This window comes from Phaethon aethereus, assembly GCF_964289735.1.
Source record: "Phaethon aethereus genome assembly, chromosome: 6".
NCBI classification, from domain to species: domain Eukaryota; kingdom Metazoa; phylum Chordata; class Aves; order Phaethontiformes; family Phaethontidae; genus Phaethon; species Phaethon aethereus.
In genome coordinates this window covers 37,601,019-37,622,766 of record NC_138580.1, presented here as the reverse complement: position 1 = coordinate 37,622,766, position 21,748 = coordinate 37,601,019, and the positions used below count along the sequence as shown (strand labels likewise).

General features: G+C 36.6%; 1 protein-coding gene across 2 annotated transcripts in view; it reads right to left on the bottom strand.

Annotated features, from left to right (window-relative positions):
* Window positions 1-2,791: 2,791 nt before the first annotated feature.
* Window positions 2,792-21,748, bottom strand: part of NCKAP1 (NCK associated protein 1) — a gene marked incomplete at its 5' end in the record, with an annotated part of 61,611 nt that continues 42,654 nt past the window's right edge. For both annotated transcript variants that reach the window (XM_082001542.1, XM_082001543.1), the window contains 9 exons: window positions 2,792-3,713; window positions 4,321-4,410; window positions 6,973-7,082; window positions 10,971-11,087; window positions 12,717-12,810; window positions 16,371-16,451; window positions 16,933-17,015; window positions 17,767-17,860; window positions 21,635-21,732. In XM_082001542.1, coding sequence (XP_081857668.1) covers window positions 3,597-3,713; window positions 4,321-4,410; window positions 6,973-7,082; window positions 10,971-11,087; window positions 12,717-12,810; window positions 16,371-16,451; window positions 16,933-17,015; window positions 17,767-17,860; window positions 21,635-21,732 — 884 coding nt within the window. In that variant the 3' untranslated portion in view covers window positions 2,792-3,596. The remainder of the gene's footprint in view (window positions 3,714-4,320; window positions 4,411-6,972; window positions 7,083-10,970; window positions 11,088-12,716; window positions 12,811-16,370; window positions 16,452-16,932; window positions 17,016-17,766; window positions 17,861-21,634; window positions 21,733-21,748) is intronic.

Sequence of the window (21,748 nt, the reverse complement as noted above, 5' to 3'; positions counted from 1 at the left end):
AGACTTTATAACATGATGAATAGTAAAAGCATACAAGGAGTGGTCAAGTCAAGTAAAAAACTTTTGTCATTTCAGAGGAACATTTACATTTATCATAAAAATTATTAAAAATAAAGAAAAAAATAGGCAGAACTTAAGTATTTCTTGAAAACTAGTTACTTGACAACACTGAAAACAGTGGTCCTCATCCATGAAACCAAATCAAATGTGTGTAGTTGTCATTTAAATTACCTTGCTTTGCACAGCCAGCTGTGCCAGTATATCAGAGCTAGCCACAAGAATTGAAACAGAAGCAGTTTCCCTGTATTCCTTCAGTCCTTAATTTAGCAGCCAAGTTTAGCAGTGAATACAACTACAATAAATTACTTTGATAGTATTCAAAATGTATCAGGGAGTTAAAAGATGCTTGTATTTGAATATAAAAACAATTTGAAGCCTATGGCTAAAAAACTTTTACTGATTCAACAGGATAACTGGCTATACCTATAAACCTAGCTTGGAGTTTGGTTCAGCTTGATGGAGTGATTCACCAAAAAAATGTTACAGCATTAGTTCAGACATACCCAAACTTACAGAATTTATAATAGTTACTGGTAAGCAAGAGAGTTCACTTTTTAGTATGAATCACAATGCTGAATCCCAGGACCAGGGAAACTCTTGGGAAAAATACAGTTTAGAGGCAAGGTATATTTACTTATGGTTGAGAATTCTTGATTCTGGAATGAATAAGCTCTGAAGTCATATAAGCCCATGATGACCTGATGAAGAAGCCTCATATCTTTCCTCAAATCACCAGCCTCATTTCAACATTTTCTGGAGAGAATGCCACTCTTCAGTGCACCAAAACTAGTTTACTCCAAGTATCAAGTTCAGTTACCAATTCCTTTTTCTATCTAGAAAACAAATAGCCCTGTTTTTCAATGGTGATCTTTAGTCCTGGGGGACACGTCTTTTTAAACTATAAAAACAGTTTTCTGGGCAGCAACAGGACATTCTTCTCCCATGCTCTCTCTCGCATGAGGCAGAGCCCTCCCCCGCGAATTAGACATTTGATCCAAACTGGCTCCATATGGGACCAGCTCAGCAGTCTGTGTTTCATGCTCCAGGAATTACACTTCTGGAAATGCACAAAAGGCCACCTGAGATGACTCAATAGACAATGTCAACAGCTGAACTTACTAAGTTGCGGACATGGTGTTGCTGGCTCCAGAGGAAGAATTCCTCCTCTACCTTCTTCCCCAAAGAAACTTGGTTCAACACGGTTTGTGTAGTACATGGACACAAGCTGCACTTGAAGCCTACGCTTGATGTGCTCTGCAGCTTTGTGGCAGCTCAGCTGAAACCAGAAGTAACAGAAATACAGCAAGCAAGAACAAAGTACAGACACCCTCCCACCCCTACCCAAAACCAAACAATAGATGGATGAGTCCACATACTTCTTCCCCAATTTCCCCATTCTTTGGGTTCTGAGCTTGCTGCGAGTTCTTGCAGGAAGGGTAGTTAAAAAGGCATCATCTCAGGCATTTGTGTGCCAGACAGCACAGCACTATCATGTAAGGGCTCCCACAGAAACCACCGAGTCTAAAACGTTCACAACTACATCTAATCCAACTGCGTCAGAAGTAGCTTCTGGCAGAGACACTGCACTCGTTATCCGTTCGTCAGAGATTACCTATTTTCTAGGCCTAGTTCAGTAACACCTCAGACAGGGGAAAGCTGACAGGGATCCAAGGTAGACAACCAAATACAATTGCTTTGTACTTAAAAAGATTAAAGACACAAAATAGGTTATTTCTTAAACTCGAGTTTTTCAAGTCAGTCTTGAAAACAGGCATTATTTTTCCACAGAGAGGCTACATTACAATCAAAAATCTTAATTAAAATCAAGACATTTGAATGAATTAGACTATAAATATTACAGAATAGAACTCTCAAGTCTCGCATTCAACCTAACCTCTTTATGAACGAACTTATTCATTATGGTTCTAAATTACCAATTTAAAAACAGTTCCATGGTTATAACATAAAATGCATAATTAGGAAAAATATAGATGTACTGTCTTACCTCCTTAGGACAATTTTATTCCAGTACTTTTTTCCTCTGGACAGAGGAAGCTATTGTAACCGAGCACACAACAGCTCTTTCATAATAGAAAATGTTACCAGCATGCACAGAAGTTGCATCAAGAACGAGGGCTCTATACAATGTCCAGAGCCTGTTGAGAAACACATAGCTTTTATATGCTGTGGATTAAAGAGCACAACCATCTGGTCAGCTTTCAGGCTAAATGAGCCGATGCTATCCTGCGTGCCAATGTGCACGATTGATAAAAAAAGGCCTATTATACGTCTGTCTCAGTAATGTCTGATGTTATGGTTTTAGCAACACACTATCGTTTGATTATGATTATTTCAAGTTTTATATTTTAACAATACACTTATTTCTATGGGTACAACTGGCATCGCAACGTACTATATAAATGCTTTTCTCACTTTATTATGTAAAATTAAGATATAAAGGATAATGGCACTAAACTGACACTTTTTACATTGTTTTTAATTCCTCCTTCCAACTTTTTACAAGATTCACTATCGCAGAAGCCAAAAGGTGAAGGATTAAAAGAAATCTTCACATAAAAGCTCTAAGGATTGATATTTAATGAACTGTGAGATGTAAATCAATGCACAACAGCACAGTTTAAGCTTAAAATACTAGGATAACATTTATATTAAAAATAATTCACCTACAGATAATACAGTCTAGTGTTTATTGTATGTTATGGAAGGTACACTTGAATTTCAAAAATTTAAAACATATAAAAAGTGGTTAAGGGCTAACATTTTATCAACATGTGATAAATGTGTAAGAATGTTTATTATACAGCAGGGTACAATGGTAGTGTTAATGCCAACAGGGCACCACAGAAGTTAGTTTAAAAAAAATTTCCACTATGCTTTATACAAACAACACCACTTGCTGTTGTTTAAGAGTATCGGGAGAGGATTGCTGTCTGAAGGATAAGCAGTCCTATAACATTTTTAATGTTAGACAGTGTCATAGTATGTAGATCGGTGAATGTTTCAAAATAAAACTAGAAATGCTGTAATTACTTCACAGAAATGCACATCCAATATTTGTTTTCAATAAGAACAATAGGTACAAGATTATAACTCTCCCTATATGAAATAATTTACACACAGATGAAAGCTACACTATCTAAAATAATCACTAAATACATTTTTCTTCTGGGAAATAAACGAGCAATTTTTGTTTTGCATGATCAATATCAAAAAACATATAGCAGAAGTAGTATTTTTTTAAAACGTAACTGATGCTCTAAAGTAAAAAAAAAAAAAAAAAAAAAGGAAAAAACGAGAAAAAATATTTTCCATGAATGTGCAACCTAAAATCAACCAAGCTTATATTGTAGTACAACCATATTAAGAAACCACTGATCAGAAATACAACTTCATGGAAAAAGTTTATAATCCACAAAACTGTTCATCAGGCCATAAAGTAAAATAGCTCCACAGTTTACAGATAAAACTGAGGCCACACAGATGCGTGCTATGTCTTATCTCCAGTAAGTAGATACTTAGGCAGAGGATGTGACGCTTTGTTTGTAGACAGCATGGTATGCATTTCTCAGCAAGACGTAAGGGAAACAAGACTCCAAGAGATCCATTGTCAGGAACGGAGACTCCTGCACAATCTGAAAAATACCAGAAGCACAAGGTTTTGCAGAACAACTGCTGCTGCCTGCTGCTGCTAATCTATTTCATGGAGATACTTCTGGTCTGCACCACAACAACGCTCACATATTTCACAGCAAAAAGAAATACTACAAAGTTTAAACACTGGGGAGAAACACGTTGCTATAAACTGACCACTTCTCAAAGCTAGTCACTTAGCTTTCCTTTATATATAGTCACGTAGCACTCCTGCCACTTCCAAAAGATACAGAATACTAAAAGGAAAATCTCTGAGCAGAGAGCATTTCTCCCACACACTATGAACAGTGATTCTTTAATGTGAAATTTCATTTTAATATTGTATGTGCCAAAAGATCAATGAAAGTGATTTGAACAATGTAATATAATATTCTAGGCAACAAAGGATGATAGTAAAAATGTGTGTGTGTGTGTTGGGGGGATGAAAAAAATTAATTTCCAACATTAGAATGCGAGGAAGAATGACAAAAAATTATTTCCACTGGTCGATGAGCTACAACACACAACGTGACACCCAAAATCCCCTTGTTAAATGACACCATGTGGAGCCTATTCCTTAAGTAACACATAAAATAGACAAAAGCTTACCATGTCTAGTAGTAGGTAAACAGATTCTCTGTTCCTTGTAGTAGTTTTGTCCGTCTCCTGGCCAATCTTCAGTAGACTAGATGATGCAAGCTACATAAAAATGAGCATTTAAAAGCAATAAATAAAACAACGCATTGATCGACTTCTGCTATTTTGCTATACACACAGAGACACAAAACTTTTCTGAAGAAATCAATATCCTAGCCAAAACACTATGGTGTACTAAAAAATACAAAGGAAAGTAGGTAATCCTGAACACGTGAACCATCACTGGCCTTAAGTCTCAGAGAGACATTTTTATTTCTAACAGTATGTAGTAAGCAGTATGTACTATTTTAATACAAGAAGTGAATTAATTTATTGCAAAGAACTCTTGGTTGTAATCGTTGGTTGACCATTATAAAGTCTACTGAAATTAATGACAGAACTTCCATGGGATCAACATCTCGCTTTCTCTGTCCTTCCCAAAATGCATATAAACATACTGCATATTGGCAAGATTTAAAATGACCGGAATTTTTATTGTTTGAAGTTATATCCATTGTGCAATAGAAGGACAAATTAAGTTCTACTTCCTAAACTCTATTTTTAATTGAAGAAATGTCATCCTAAACGTAAATGACTACTATTTTATCAGACCATAAGCAACCCTACAATACTAGTTTTATAAGATATCCTAGAAACTTATAACATGTATTTAGATATTTACAAGCTCAGGATGACAGAATACAGTAAAATACTTAATTTGCAGATGCATTAATAATCCATGTTTTAACACCTTACAGAAATTGGGGAAAAAAAACCTCTTTTCAACTTTCGGATGCACAACCATCATTTATGCCTTCACACCAAGCAATGGCAACGTGCCTAAACCACATATTTACCAGAAATGGATTTTAACTTAAAATGTTAACTTTAAAATCTAAATCAAGCTTCCTCCTGAACAAATTCTGTCATTAATCAATTTGTAATATAAAGTGAATGTGCATACTTCAAGGTAATCTTAGCAAACACTCATCAGTATTAAATAACCTAGTAAGTTTTTTCTGTATTTAATTAATTTTGACAGGAAAGCAGATCATCCCCAGCAGTACCTTTTCTGCTTAAGAGAAATGTTTTTCTTTCAGACTAATAGTAAGTGATATATAAAAGGTGTTAGAAAAGAAAGATAATCAAAATATCTGAACCATCAAGTCATGGTCTGTGAAGTAAAAGTAGTGGTCTGAAACCAGTTCATAAACACTAAAAAAATGCAAACCTCATACCAAAAGTGTTTTTATCACATGAAACTATACTGGTTTCCTTCACTTGTCAAATGTATGCAACTTGACACAACCATTTCTCTTTCATCTTTTACAGCCAGCAGTTGCATTAGACAAGGTCAATGGCCAAAGGTTTTTTCTGTTTTACAAAATGCAATGAACTTCCAGAAATGAAAGATCCTTTTAAGGAAAAAAAAAAAAAGAAAAAAGAAAAAAAGTGTTTCTGTGGACTTCTAGTTACAGAAAGTTACCATTATCCCACCGCCATTAAGTGTGTAAAGCACCTAAAATACGGGGAGGGGGAAGAGATAGTTTTTCCTATTTCAAGGCCAAACAGCAAAAATCAAGAATCACTCAAAATCAGTAGTAATTTTAAAAAATTCAAGTGAAGCTGCCATTTTAGCCTTTGGTTTCCCTTCAAGTATCAGCTAATTGAGAGCCACTTTAAAAACCCTATTTCTACTTGGGGCAGCACACCAAAACGTATTTAAAACGCATCACCACCACTACCTGAGGGCTTTTGATTTTTTTTTCTATGCATCACTAAGGATTTCAGAAGCTTTGATCTTCAGCCTACTCTGAAGCACAAAAATTCCTCTCCCCTAATAGCCCTGTAACATACCGCTATCAGACACTTGCTGTTTAAGAAGGGCAGACATGTCAAAAGGTACAACTCAAACTGCTCTGGAGTTACCTTCTTTGACAAAGTAAACTAAACTAAAGAGTCCAACGCATCACCAGAAAGTCTGCTAGCCAGAATCTTGATTTTATATGCATTGCACATTTCTTTTTCCAGTCATGGGCCACACAAAGTAAGAGATGATATGTGCTAAAATACTAAACATTATACTGAAAAAAAAAAAAATGATGACACTTGTACTGATTTGCTACTGTTACCTTCCAACATCACACACAGCTGACTATTGCTAAAGTACTACTATTAATTTAATCTACATATAGACTTGTATTATCAATATGCTTTTCTCTCTTGTCCACCAGATTTATATGAAATCAATTGCATTGCACCCCAAATTAATATCAAAATCAACACTGTATGTATTATACAGCAACTTTAGTTTCTCTGCAATCTATAACTACAGGGAAATAAGTAATATTACAAGCATTATGAAGCAATATTGCTATTGGAATAAGTATTGGTTAATCAATAGTCATCTGTACTTATCTAAATCTTTATAGTACGCCCCCCTGATTAAGGTCACTCATGGCTGGTTGCCGCTGTAAAGGTAACACTTGCAGTGACACATTCACAATTTAGTAACAGTACTGCACAAGCTAGACTATGTATAAAAACGGACTGAGGGGCATTAAGAGGTGAGGATTCCCCTCTTTTTAGAGGAGCTAGCTCTAGAAATGAAGTTGTTATACATACGGCCAAAAATTCTTTAAGACGGTCTTCAATGCTTCCCTTGTGGATGGTAAATAAAGCTGCAGCAATCTGGTTGATAGCTTTTGCCAAGCAATGAATGTTGTTGCAATGCCCTAAACAAAAACATATACAAATTACCTCAGCATCATGTTTGAAAATGACAGTATTCTTTGGAAAATATCACCAAAGAGTAAACAGATTTGTCACAATGAAAGATCAACTCTTAGCATCTTACACAACAGGAGCAAAGTACTGGTACTTTGAACTTGGCATCAGGAAAGCCAACAGAAGTACCAATCTCCCTTCTGAATGCTATAATGGTCACAACCACCTGACAAAGATCCCCATGGCTTTTAGAAATAAGCAAACACAATATACTGGAAGTTTACTTGGCTTCTACAAAACCTGAGAGTATTACCACTTGACTAGGTTAAAAAGACATGTGCAAGCAGAATTTTTTTTCAAGTTAATTGGCTATTTTCCTCCCCTCTGTGTAAACGAACAAGTCGTTCTGCCCAGATAGCATTCACCCAAGAGATCTACAGGAACTCAAGAACAAAACTGCCAAATTGCTAATTGCTGTACGTAACATCTTGCCTAAAATTCCCCCAGGCTTCAGAGGCCTGGAAGGTGATTAAGTGACACCAGTTCTCAAAGAAAGCAGACCTGCTCCTCAGTAAGCCTCTAATCTCTTCTAGGCAAATTACATCAAATCTACCACTTTAAAACAAAATTAATAGACACCTCGGCAAGTATCTTGGCAAAATGCTATCATATGAAAAGGAGGTGGTCTCGAAGCAGTTAAGAAGCATACAAGCATGCAAACACTACTGATTCTTCCCAATTCTTTTTGACCATTGCTGAGCACTGAGCTCATTTTTCCTTCAGTCATTTATCGTAACTCCAAGATCATGCCCGAACAGCAAGGTCAGCTAGACCCCATCATTCCACATAAAAAAAAGTCTCTTTTTTTCCCCTATGCATATCACTATTCTTACTGAAAATGAATTTTAGCTGTCATTTTATTGCACAATTTACTCAGCATCGTAATACCTATCTGCAGCTCTTTACTCCTCTAATATCCTCAATAACTTCACGATATCAAAATTTTCTCACCTCACTCTTCACCCTCCTTCTGAGTGGTCTATGAATATGCTGACTAGTAGGTCCCAGCAAAGATCTCTGTGTATCTCCACCAGCAGGCCCCCCCCAGTTGATAGTCCTACTCTGTCTTCTGTTTTTCAATTAAATATTGCTGCATGAATAGGCTAGTCCAAGAAAAGAACAGATGACCACTTTCCTTGAACAGTCGTCAAGAACATCTGTTCTGCTTAATTCTGCTGATTTAAGTTTATATTTGTTTTTGAAGTGGCTTGATTTTTTGAGGTGACTTCATTTTTATGTCTCAGAGACTGTATAAAAAGCATCAGCAAGGGAAATGAGCTGACCAATTGTTGTCTTCCAACCTGCAACAGGTTTCAAGTATTTAGAAAAGGCTGTGTCTCTTGCTGCCTAGTGTTCTATTCTAGCCTCTAGACGACAAATTAATCCTCTAGCCTGATATTTGACTAGCAGTTCAGGTTTCTTCCTGGGAACAAAAATAAAGGTCTGTTAAGAGTCTAAGCCTTTATCTGGAGCTAATGGAAGAAACAGGCTTGATCTTGAAGTAGGCAGAGAGAACGCAGACATTGCTAAAGCTGTCCAAGAACTGTCTGTATTTGGGAGGTATGTCTTGCCAGCTTAGAAAGCTGAAACTCCTTCAAATCTGTGACTTGTTGATGGATAAATTCAGGATTTGTCCAGGGAATTTACTTCATAAAAAGCAGCATTTATTAAGTTCTCATTCTGGAAATAGCATCTATATTAAGTGGCTAAAGCCAGATGTTCTACAATAAGGGCAGAACACAAGGAAAAACAGTATTATACAAGGAAGGCAGGACTGACAAGGTGTATTCCGTTTGTTCAGTTATTTTTGTAGAGTGAACATATTTTATATATTCCTTTTGCCAGACTCTTTTCCTTGCAATAAAAAAAGAGCCCACTCAGTAAAGAATTACATAATACATAGGGCACATCTCATAAAATCAGTAGCAACTCCTAATACGGGTTTATTTGATTTCTAGATGTAACTTCTCTCCAGCCACAGTTTTACGAGATCTTATTAACTGTACCTACTTTAGGAACACAGTGTGAAACAGGCTTTGTCTGACTTCACGTTAAGAGTTACTGAATGTAAACGAAATCACAGAAACTGGAATATTTAAGCTACATGATATAAAACTGGCAGAAGATAGAATGATCTGTTGTTTGAGCCTGCTAAGGCCCTGAGGACTAAGAGGGTCCTTGGAAGAAAGGGGAGTTTGAGGGAGGCAAACCTACATGAGCTCTAACCTGCTGAAGAACCTCTAGTTAGCCTGACTCACGTTCTTAGAAATAGATTTGCAGAGGGGCAGAATTTGAAAATATAATCACCATTAAAAACTGTTAGTACTGTCCCCCTTGCAAGCAGTGTAAGTTTTGAGACTCCACAGCAGGTAAGCTGCTTTCAAAGGAGAAACTGGTAGCAGCAAGTGCTTTCTGAGGGTTTCTTTTACGAAACTATAAACGAGTAATATTCAAGAGATGTGGTCTTAAAGACACATGAGCAAGTTCATTTGGACTAAGTTAAGAGAACCAACCTGACTGTCCCTTTAACAAGCAAGTTTCTACCCGTGCCCCTCACCAATCGCATTTAATACTCCCTGCTCTTGCCTATATTCTGAGAATTTCATTCAGCCATCATGACTGTGAAAAAGCTTTCAAAAAGCTGTAGAAATACTATGAGATAACATAGCAGATAACATGTAGCAACTCTGCGGGTTACAGATTGTTTTCCCTATTCATCAGAAAAGCTGTTAACTTTAAAATTCATAACTTCAAATCAATGTTCAAGTTCTGCTCATTGCATCAGAGATTTATCCAACTTTTTCACAACTGGCAAAAGGCTACACTACCTGTTTAAAATGAAACTAGAGTTAATAAATTCCTTCATCTTTCAACACTGAAGGGAACGTTAATTAACCCAATTTAAAACAACAATCTTGGGTGTCTCAAAAAGATGTGATCTGCATACTATACTGAGTGATGCAAAACGCTTTCAGAATTTTTGGTCTTTTCCTAGAACTTTACATCTTCAGAAGTCAGTTTAGACATTCTTAGTGAGTGAAATTTTGACCAGATTAAAAATAATGCAACTTTAAAAAAAAAATAAAAGAAGAGTAGAAAAAACACGCTGTACCCAGTAAATGGATGCAGAATAAACATAAGTCTTTCATGTGAGCCATGCTACACATCACAAAGGAAATAGCTTGAACAGCTAAAAGGTGACTTTTGTGTGTGTTGGAACAGTTTTGTCAGTCTTCTTTTTTTTTTCCCTCCAACCTAATTTTGTCTGAAAGAGAACTTTTTTTGGTGGATTACATGCAAAGAATTTCCTTGAGGCAAAGATTTTTTTTTTTTTTAAATAAGAAAGTTGAACTACAGCGTAGGATATAATTCTGTTCACAGTTTACACCTTCCAGACTGTTTTCAAAACTTTATGCTTAGTAATATGAACAGCATATTAAATATAGAAAAGACACCTTGTATGAGTGGCCCAAAGCCAATGTAAAGATTACTAAAACATCTATAGTAGTTACATAACAAGTCTCACGTTAATTAATGTGGAACGTATGCTCTAGCAGTTCCACGTATTAGGACAAGATTGCCCCCTACAGTATCTGAACGGTTCTTAAAATCTCAAGTAGAAGACTCATTTTTCATAGAAAGTTATCTCAAACAGAGTTAAGTAAACACTTTTAAAGTAACTTTCAGAAAACTTTCCTGGATTAGGGCTAACTGATTTTTAAATTTTGTTCACTACAGAATGTAAGTAAGTATTTAAAGCAAAAATATTCAAGAAAACTACCAGGACTATTATGAAGAAAACATTCACAGTCATTATTTAGCTGACTCTACATTACCTTCAATGGCAGGGCTATACTGAGACATCACATTACTAGCCAAAGTTGGCAAGGAGACTGCAACGAAGACCATGAGAAGGCAAGCAATTTTATATTCTTCTTCTGGACTAATGTTTTCTAAAAAACAAAACCAAAGTTTTTTAATTAAAGACGTCATCTTAAAGTATTTCTTTCAACTGCAGGTAGTTTAGAACATAAAATGTTTGACCAAACTGAAATTTAAACCCATCAACAACAAACTCAATGTCTGTACTGTGAAAGGAGGAATATTATGTCAGTCTTGCCAAAAGATACAGGGTGGAGCTTCAAAATGTCCAGTTTGTCATCTATAAGAATGAAGGCAAGCCACTGCCAACCCTATCACTTCTAACCGTTTAGTTACTAAGACTCTAATATTCTGAGCAGAATAGTATTTTTGCATGCTGCTGTAAATCCAGTTATTGCTCTGAGGTGAAGAGAGCACCCTCCCTTTGGTAAATGAGCAGGAGTTGATGTGCACTCACCTCAATTCACACTAAAACCTTACGTTTTCAAAAATAGCAGCATCACCACACATTAACAGAAGATTTGTTTAAAAAAAGTCAACAGTTGGTGAAAAACAGTACTTTTATCTGTACAAACTGAATTACTAAGAGCAAAATACTTCAAACTGCAAAGGTAAAAATCAAAATACAAGAACTTAACTAATCATGAAAATATACAGAAATTCCCTGTCTTGTTCACCCAGCTTAAACATTTCACAGCTGCACCACAGTGGAAAGAACCTATTTAAAAATGCCATTTCAGATACTAGTCATCTTCCAAAGATATATCTATGTATATTACACATATAATGTATATTAAAAAAAGTGTATTTGTTTTAAGGTACACAAAGAAATTGTGCTTGTCACTTAAGTTAGAATATTCAAATGCCCTTTGGAATTAGCTGTATTTTCCCATCCCAAAAAACCTACTATTAAAGCAAGAAAAAAATACTTGGGTAGCATTTAAAATATTCACAATCTGATTATAACATTAACTATCCATTACACACGGGGGGCGGGGGGAGAAGCAATAAAGTGCTCAGTAAGGAGGATAGGGAAAGAAGCTGAAGACTGTCAAAAAGCACTTGAAGACTCTTAATACACGCCTTCGAACCTGCCAGAGTAAACAAAATTGAAAAGTGTAAACAGTGGTGCTTTAAAGCAAGTAAGAGGAAGCACTATACATATTAGAACATTAACATGTTTATTTTATCACGTTTCCCCTTGTAAGCTCCATGTTAACACTTGTGTAACACACTGGTAATGCAATGTTGTGAAACTCATGAAATGCATTCAGCTGGCATTTCAGCTCCTAATGCCTCTTACACGACAGATTTGTTACAGACCTGTACAATAGAACTGAACATGTCCGTAGTTGTTCACAAGAGTCCTATTTTCATTGTGCTTAAATTACAGCAGCTTTCACCACTAGCTTTTAAACTCCTTCAACATCTACTTGTTAACTCCGTGAACATCTACTCGTTTTTCTTTTCTAGGTCAACAAGTGCATTCATATGTGGTTGAAAAGATTCTCAGGCTAACACATCAGTAGGCAGCAGGCACAAATAATTCATGTTCTTATGCCATTTATGGAGTTCACCAAATGATCCAAGATATAGAAGTCTCCTCCTAGCACTTTAAATACTTCCATGCCTGGGTGCATTTATTTTTTTTACTCCTCCTATTTATTTGCTCTATTTATTTTTAAGTTGTAACTTCTTACCTGATTTTTGGGAAGACAGTGCTACGACCAAGGCAGGATCAATCTCACAAGGCAATCCAGCAGCTGATGACAGTTCATATACATTCATTGCGACCTGAGGAGCAGAAGAAAGATAATTACAGAAAAGCCAACGTTGAATGCTTTTTGTGTAAACATGATGAAACACAAGTTTTGCTGTCACGTTTAAAATGTTCATAGTGGAGTTTGAGGCACTAAAGATTTTCAGAAACTTGGCTAAAACAAGATAAAAAGACTCTAGATTTTTGTTTGTTTCTAACCTACATTGAACAGCTGGGTCAGTACTTTGTGTGCTAGATTATAATTTCTTTTGTCAAGCCAAACAAAGCTTGTATACTTTTCTACATTACCTCCAAAGCAAACATCCCAACTTCCAATTATCTGTTTTTACATCTCTCTTCACTGTTCAAAAGAAACTAACAGATTTTCTCCACCAAATCTAAAGTATCAGCTAACATCTGCAAATACAGCATTTTTAGACAAAAGCCAAACGTTACTATCTGGTGAAATGTTACAGTAAGGCAGAAATTTGATGGCACTCAAATTTGATACAGATTCAGTGTCCAGTGATTCCAACTGCCATAAATTAGACCTGTAAGTGGCCCTAACACTTGGAGGAACTAAGAGCATCTTGAAATGTATTCCATTTTCCAGCCTGTCCCAGGCTGTATTTTTTATTGCCATTAACAAACATTCAACGCAGTTGTTCTCTCCTTCCCCAACTTACATTTTGGGCAAAGAATCTGAAGCTGCAGTTTAGATGAATCTATGCATAAGTAGGCTTATGCCAAATACAAAGGACTATGGGAAATGCTAGCAATGTGTCTTACTGACATTAATATTTGAGAAGTTTTACACTTTGCCCATAAATTCTTATATAGCGGGTCAGCTGCACACAGGGGATATTGTGCAGACTATCCTTATTCGTGTGCTCCAGCCTGGCTACCCGAGGGCAATTTCTCATATGAAAAGCCTACAATGTTGTTCGCACAGTGCTATCATACAGTATTAGCTTGGGTCCAGTCCTGCATTAAAAGAATTAGAGAGCATCTGAATGGAAGCTGGATCACAACAAACTGGTTAAAGAGTAATAGTGGAACAAATGCAAGCCTGTTTCTGAAAGTCTGTATAGATATCCCAACAGTTTAATATTAAAAATAACCAAATCAAAGGAGAATAAATCCCCATTTTGCCCATCACCCCAAATCATAACTTTCAGGGATACTAAAATAAAAATATCATTTCATCAACAAGTATTTATTTCATCAACAACTTTAGAGCTATTTATGCTTTGCTTGGTAAATTCAGTACACAGGAAATTACTGTGTTATTATGTCCTAAAATATGCCCAATTGGGCAACTGTCCCAATCCACTGTACAAAGCCTTGTAAAGATCTGTCTGTTGACACGCCTTCATTTAAGAAAAAAAGAAATTCTGCCTTATTGTCCCAAAAGAAGCTTTTGTTGCTTACAAGTGCACTGCCATATGTGACAAGGCCAGGAGAAAGCTCAGACAATGAGCTGCTGACTGTCCACAGGGCTTAATTGTTAGCAGGCTCACAGTACAGTCCCGGCCCTTCCAACAAGCTGTTTTCAAGACAAAGCTCTGGCAGAGTTGTGGGGTAGCACATATCAGAGTTCCCAGTATTCCCAGTAGGCACTATGGACAAGACTACACAGGTTTGTCTCCTCCTCCATGCACGGTCCTCCAACATTATCCAGGCAAGCTATGTACTCTCAAACAACCCTACACGGCCCCATGCCACACCACAAGACACGACATCTACAGCTGGTATCATATGAAAACCAGCACGGTGGGCTGCACCACAGCACTTAGGATTTATTTCAGACACTCTGAACCAGGAAAAAAACCTCACACAAAATAGATATATTTAAGAATCACAGCAGAAGTACAGCAGACCCAGAGAAGGCCAACAGCCAAATATTACATGAAGCAGAGGCTACTACGTGGTGCTACGTGGCATGCGCCAGAGAACAGTCCTCAGCATGGTTTTATTTAGCAGTAAAGGGCCAGTGACTGCGAAGTACTCCAGCGACTTCCAGAAGAGAGGCACCAAGTACTATGCTTTCTCGTATATGCTGACACAAACAAGTTCAGTGATGTCTTTAGAGATCCACAGAGATGTTTAAAATTATCTGTTGTCATCAGCTTAAAAATAGCAATGGTAAAATATTCTCTTCAATGATTACTGTTGCAGCCTTTACCCCATCCTGTTTTTCAGCACCCCTTTGATACAAGAGGGTTTAAGATGCCTTCTGGAAAGATCAAGCAAAGTAAGCAGTGAACTTTCCATCTCATCTCTTCTGCATGCCAATTCCTCAAGTTCAATAATGGAACGTGATGCTTTGGTGGTTATGATTTTCTCTGTAATTATAGGTGAGAATTTTAGAAAGGCTTTTCTTGAGAAGGGCAAAGGCAACTTGCATCATTTTGATATAATTTTTATAATGAGCGAGTATCCTTGAAGTTAATTTTCCATAGCATTTCCTCAGAATTCTTCTATTGTGGTATGAATTTCAATGCTTTCTGGGACATCAAACATTTCATGGCTGGTTTATCAGCATTGCAAGTTTCAAAGAGCATGTCATTATATTTTGAAGTGAAATAGCATATGTGTGGAATTTCATTAACTTATAATATTCTTCATGCAACCTCTGATTCATTTTCAGACAGAATGCTAAACCGTGTCTCCTGAAATCATGAGACCTCCCCATAATGGACTCTGAACTGTTCTTTTAATGTACTTCAAAAAAGGTTTTTATTTAGTGAATCTTCATGCACAACAGAACTTTAATTTCTTTCCTCAAGAGCAAATGGCAAAATGTAAACTTCAAGTTCAGGAATAACAACATATTCCAGCCCTCAAAAACTGTAGTTTGCTCAAGAGCAGATTTCTAAAAATTGTTTCTGTAAAACTGAATCAATGTATATCCCACGACACATTTTCTGCAGATCAAATTACCACAATACCATTAACAAGCTGGCAAACCTTTATAGGCTCCACGCTGCAGTAAGAGATCAGAAAACCAGCTAGGCTGCAGCTACTATGCATACATGTCCAAAAGCCACGTGATGTACTGACAAGGGTTCTTGGATGGAAACATACTACCATCCAGAAGCAAGGCTTTATTTAAGCTGCTAACCTTTTTTTCAAGCATTTCAGAGAGTGGGTTCACAAGAATTTTCAACTGAAGGTCAAAATCAGACTTGTAGCTAGTGCATGCATAGAGCTGCAACCATGTACACAGAGTCCTTGAAACATTTAGTTTCACCAGTTACACTGCTCACACTATGAAGCAGCTCAGTATTGTTCCCTTTATCATTTAGCATGTTTTAACGCTTGATAAATTTTGTTCTTAATTCTTTCCATAAAAGTTCTCAAATGTGATCAGAGGCAGATAGAGACTTGTCCATATCCTGTAAGTTGGTTGGGTTTTTTTTCCCCAGAACATCAGGAGGCTGCGGAGGCTGCAGATGCACATCTGCTTAGGTCTTTGGAAAAAAAGGGTGTTCTTTGTTTCTTGATTTTTCACACTAAGCATGAAAGTCTTGCCCCTTACATATTTTCATTAAGCTCCAAGAATGACTCCATCAGCCTCTGTGCCAAACATTACCTTCATGTCAGTCTCTCTTGGAATGTGATCTTTAAAGTCCTCGATGGAACTTACAAGGAAAGGAATGTGGTAGGATAAGACCTAAGAGACACAAACACATCCAAAATGAGAGAGAGTACTTCCCATGTTTATGATCAACTACACACTACCATTATTCTACTGGACTTACTAATTTTTTTTCAAATGAAGTTTTATGTTATGCATGTGAATTAGTTTGTAGATTTAAGACATTAAAGCCTAATAAATGCAAAATGAAGCCGTTTGCAAACAAAGTGAAATGAAAGCTTTTAAAATGTACTAAAAGACAGAAAACATTGAGAGGCATGCTCAAACCAAAACTTGTATATTTTAATGTAACATTTCTCTGAACACTACTCAAAAAGTAGATTCCTCACCCCCAACTTGCAATTTAAAGTTCAGTTATGACCAAGTATTGCTATTTTGCCCATATGCCAACCTTTTAAGAGTTAGCATTCCTGAACGGTAAAGCTTCAAATACCCTATCATTCCATTAAATTAAATACAATAAAAATTATTCAGAACATATTCAGTTATTTCTTACATCTCTAAGTGCTTCCTGTGCCAACGACCGAAACGACAAGATAACACCAATAATGGTCATTCTCTTCAAAACACTGTCAACAGCTGAAGAGAAATGAGAACAACAGTGAGCAAAACCCTACTGATGTTTACAAGCTCAATTCTTCAAAAGAGAGAAAGAAAACATTTAACAAAATACTGAAAAACACAAGGTACCAAAACAACAGCATTCCTCAAAAGAGCCGAAATAAACAGTGCTTAAGCAGGTTTTTATAGCCCAGTTGACAAAGGGGTTTTCAGTAGAAGACGATCCTGTTAACCACTTCATGGAATGAACCCCATTACACACAGGTGACAACACTGGATGCTAACACTAGTTCCATGTTTTCTCGAGGCCAAAAAAGTCTCTCTATAACAATTATTTTTGTTAAAAATAATTACTCAAGTTAATTACCTGCAAAAATCCTTCCAAAGAATGCAGTAATTTACACTGTGATGGAATCAAAACAGAAACGTGTGTCAAAAAAGCCCATGTTCTGTATTCTACAGCTATGTGCCTGGTTTGCAGATTACTGCTGTTAATAGCTATGCGAAATAGCTATATATGCCTGAAAAAGATGCTCAAAGCTCATCACTACTATAGTGCCCGTCTACTAATTAACACTGAAATCTCATTTTGTCTGTGCATGAGAAGACTGGAAAATTTTTAAAAGATCATCAGTTTGTATGAGCTCACCTATATTTTGCTGCTTCTGTATACTTAATACAGAGAAATTAATTTGTCTCATTTTCTTTACGAAGACAAAGATTAAAAAAACAGTTCTGTATCTTTAGTAGGACCTTGCTAGTTACCCACATGATAGTCTTTTAAAGAGTGCTGCCATCTGGTCTGGCTTGTCGAAGCTGGTCCTCATTTGTGTTAGAACTTCAACATTCTCCACTACAAGTTTCTAAAGAGAAGCAAGGATTCAGGTCAGCTATAGATTGCAGTATGTTAACAGGACAAATGCGTGGTTTAGGATATCTCAGTCTGGCAGAGAGGCAACTAAACTCATGGAATACAGATGTACCCACTATGTTCTTAACGGGACTACAGTATCAGTATTATCGCTACGCACTACTCTACACAAAAGCAAGCTCTGAATCAAAAAGCAGAGAGTTAGACACCCCTTGGAACATTATTTTTATATTCAGCAATGTGCACAACTTCTTTTAAGAAGAGAATAAAACTCAGTAAAAAACAGACAATAGCTCTGCATGCTACTCAGCTTTTTATAAGAAAAGTATACATATATGATTAAAAAAGCAATTCACTAAGTAATCCATTCTTTTGGGTTGCTCCTTTCACTAGTTATGCTGTAAGGATTAGAAATTTAATGTTGGTAATATTGAAATATAGAATGAAGAGTGTAAGAATCAGATTGTTAAATCTTGGTGCAGTTTACTTGAAATTTTCTTTGACTATAATATAACATAAAAACAAAGATATTCATTCAAGTCCCAACACCTTAGCCTGAAACAGTTAAACTCAAGTGCGGTATTTTTATGTCAGTTTGACCAAAAGAAAAGAAAATGCGTGTCTGTTTCTAATTTGTAACAGCTCTCATACATGCAACTTTTAGCATTAGGGTAAAAGTAATAACTTTCCTGAAATCGTGCTCCAAATATGGATCAGATTTAAATTTAAATTGCAGAGTTTGCATAATCACATCTATAAAATGTCAAATCCAAAAAGGGTTTCTTGCTATCTGAGGAACTTACGTTGTGCCAAGTAATATTTTTAAGCTCTCTTGAAGCAGAAATAGGTACTTCACTCTTACAAAAAAATATTTTTGCAGTTTGAATGCAAAGTACCTTATTTCAGAAATGGAAAATATGATTATGTTCTCTCTTTAGGTAGAGGACAACGCAGCTAAGTAAATTTAGGTATCTTGTGTGCTTCTGAACATTAAATGAAGAAAGTGTTTCCTTTCTTTTCAAGGAGACTTAATTTAGTGCTTTGTACAGTAAACGTTGTCAAGGTAGAAAAGAACTAAAAGATGGAAGAAGAAAACAAGATAATCTGGATTGGGGGTGTCTTCCAAAGTGACTACTAGTAGTTTTATTTTTCAAGTGGATGCATTCCAATCCATCTTAATTACCACGCAGTACAAACAAAAGGAGCGATGAGGAGCGATCAGGTAAAAATACTATTCATCAGACATGTGGGCTGCTATAAGCCCGGAACGTAATTTAAGATATATTATATAAAATTTTATCCCTCACACACAAACCTGCAGGGAAATTAAATTTCAGGGTAAATATTCCTATGACCAAAGGAGGAGAAAAAACCTATACAACTAAAACTGTAATGCTGCTATGAAATAAATGGTGGCCTGCGTCTACTCCCACCTCCTAGTCAAGTAGCCTGGGCAAAGCAGATCCATTCAACAGCTTAGACCTCTCAGACTCAGTTACATTGTGCCATGGTCGTGTTATTTCCGTAAGCTCAAGTCTATCCATAATCCACCCAGTCTTCCCACTTTCATTCCTCTTACCTTTAGTGAGAAGCAAGCAAAGAAATAAACTATACAAGATGTAGGAAACCAAGTACGTCCAAGAATGTGTGCACATGTGCACGCACATAAGACACACAAGATGTACTTCTATGCTGAAAGCCAAAGGAAGACTGGTTTGCACTGAAATCAAGACAGTCAATTTTGAATCAACCGATGTATCAGAACTTGGCAGATGTGTGACATTTTCATTTAAACTCCCTCAAAGCTCTCCAGAATGCAAGATTGAAGGCAATAGCCCACGCACATTGTTAGTGAGTCAAGCTTCCAGCTTTACAAAAAATAACCAGCACATTAGTTTAAGATTTAAAAGGAACAGGCTGGAATACAGTTCAAATAGTTCCTTAAATGAGGCAAACTTCCCCTCTTCGCCCCAGTCTTAAACTGCAGATATAAAACCAACACCTGGTCCCACTGCGGGAAGCAAAGGAAGCATGTTGAACCTTACACTTAAATTCCCTCATTCTATCCTCTTTCTGCTCCTTCCCCCAAACGCAGATGTTTCTCAGTCCTCTCTCGCTAAGCCAACTGCATCTCAGCCAGAGAGATGAACGTTTTATTACGTAATTTTTTTCCTTCAAATATGTGGTCATGCGCATGTGGATCTACATTATGTTCTGCTGAACCTTAACAGTATCAGAAAACAAACAAACCATCTCAGAGGCAATTTAAAGTTACTTTTAAAAAAAAAATACAAATACACAGAGCTACAATATCAATCATGCTGATTTTGAGGAAGTATGACAACTCCACAGTAATCGGACAAACACAGCAGCAACTAACAAACATCTGCCCAATGGCTTTGTTTTTTACTTGAATGTGACAGATATCATGTTGTACATAGCCAGGAGTTGCAGAATTTAACCTTAAAATCACAGCATTCTCACCTGGAAAGTTTCATCCTAAAACTCAAAGACTGGAATGGGCATAAGGAATCAACTACCCTGTCCGGCTGGTCACTCAGGTCAGGGTTGCTGCACGCTCTTGCGGCAGCTTGGAAAGATGATCACTCCCTCTCCTTAAGCTGTGACATCAAATAAAAGGCTTCAAATCTTTTAGGGCATCATACATCCTAGCAACTCAGCAGCACTGAAATTCATAGCATTTGCAGAGAGAACAAGACCTCTGAAACTGTAACATGGGATATATTAAAATACACACACTTTCAAAAGCCTGGTATGCTAATAATAATAAATTGTTGTTGAATTAAAAAATGAAAGTTCCTTAGATCTCTTAAGTATTTATGTGTATTTTTAAACACAGCACGCATGAACAGTTACAAAAAAACCCTTATTGCAATTAGTGGTTAAATAAATTGAAAATGATGAGATGTAATAACAACTTGGAATGAAATTTGGAAATGACACTAAAGGAGTAACTCATATGAAAAGCAAATATATGCCAATTAGTGACATTTTAATAGTATGACTATCCTGGGAAAGTAGTACATGTTATTAAATTTATTAAAACTTCTTTCCAGAAAAGAGTTAAATTACACAGGCACAAAGTGCCTCCCCTGTCATTGTTCGTTGTTTTGAATACACATGCAGCTAGCTTCCTTGACATGCCCATATTTCCAGTGTTTTTTCATGGCACCAACTTCATTGCTTGTTTGTGTTGCTGTAGGTATCAGGCTTATTTATCAGAATATAGACATTTACAATAAATGGATACTGTTCAGGCTGGAGGGAAAGATATGTCTAACACCAAGGAAAACTAACAAAGAAAAAAGACCTCAAGTCTCCCATCCATGTAAACTGAACAACAAATGCTAACACAAATGGTAAAGAAGGTAAGTCCTTACAGACTAAGATATATATGACATTTTCACACTTGAGAGTCAACAGAGTTGGGTAAGCGCTTTGCAAGTGCCAGGAGATCTTGAAAAACATTTCTCCTCCCACTCGAGGAGAGATTTGACTCCTAACTCAGGGTATCTAAACACAGAAATCAACAGAGCCTGCATGAAGTCCTGCTCATTCAGCTGTTGAAGAATGTGGGATACACACAAATGTACTGCACAATAAAAGTAAAATTCACAGCTTCATCAGTTTGTTTGATGCAGTCATTTCAAAAAGATGGCATGCAGAAGCATAGCTATAAAATATCCTAAAGGAGGCTTAAACAGAAAACCACCTGCCTTCCCACCCACCAGTTTCCCAAGGTTACCTTAAGCTCAGCAACCTGTGAAGAAATGTGCCACATCAGACTTTCACTTAGGAACTTCATGCCGTATGGTCCCAGAAGTTCAGAAAGGGCTCTCATTTCTGAGAAATAAAACAA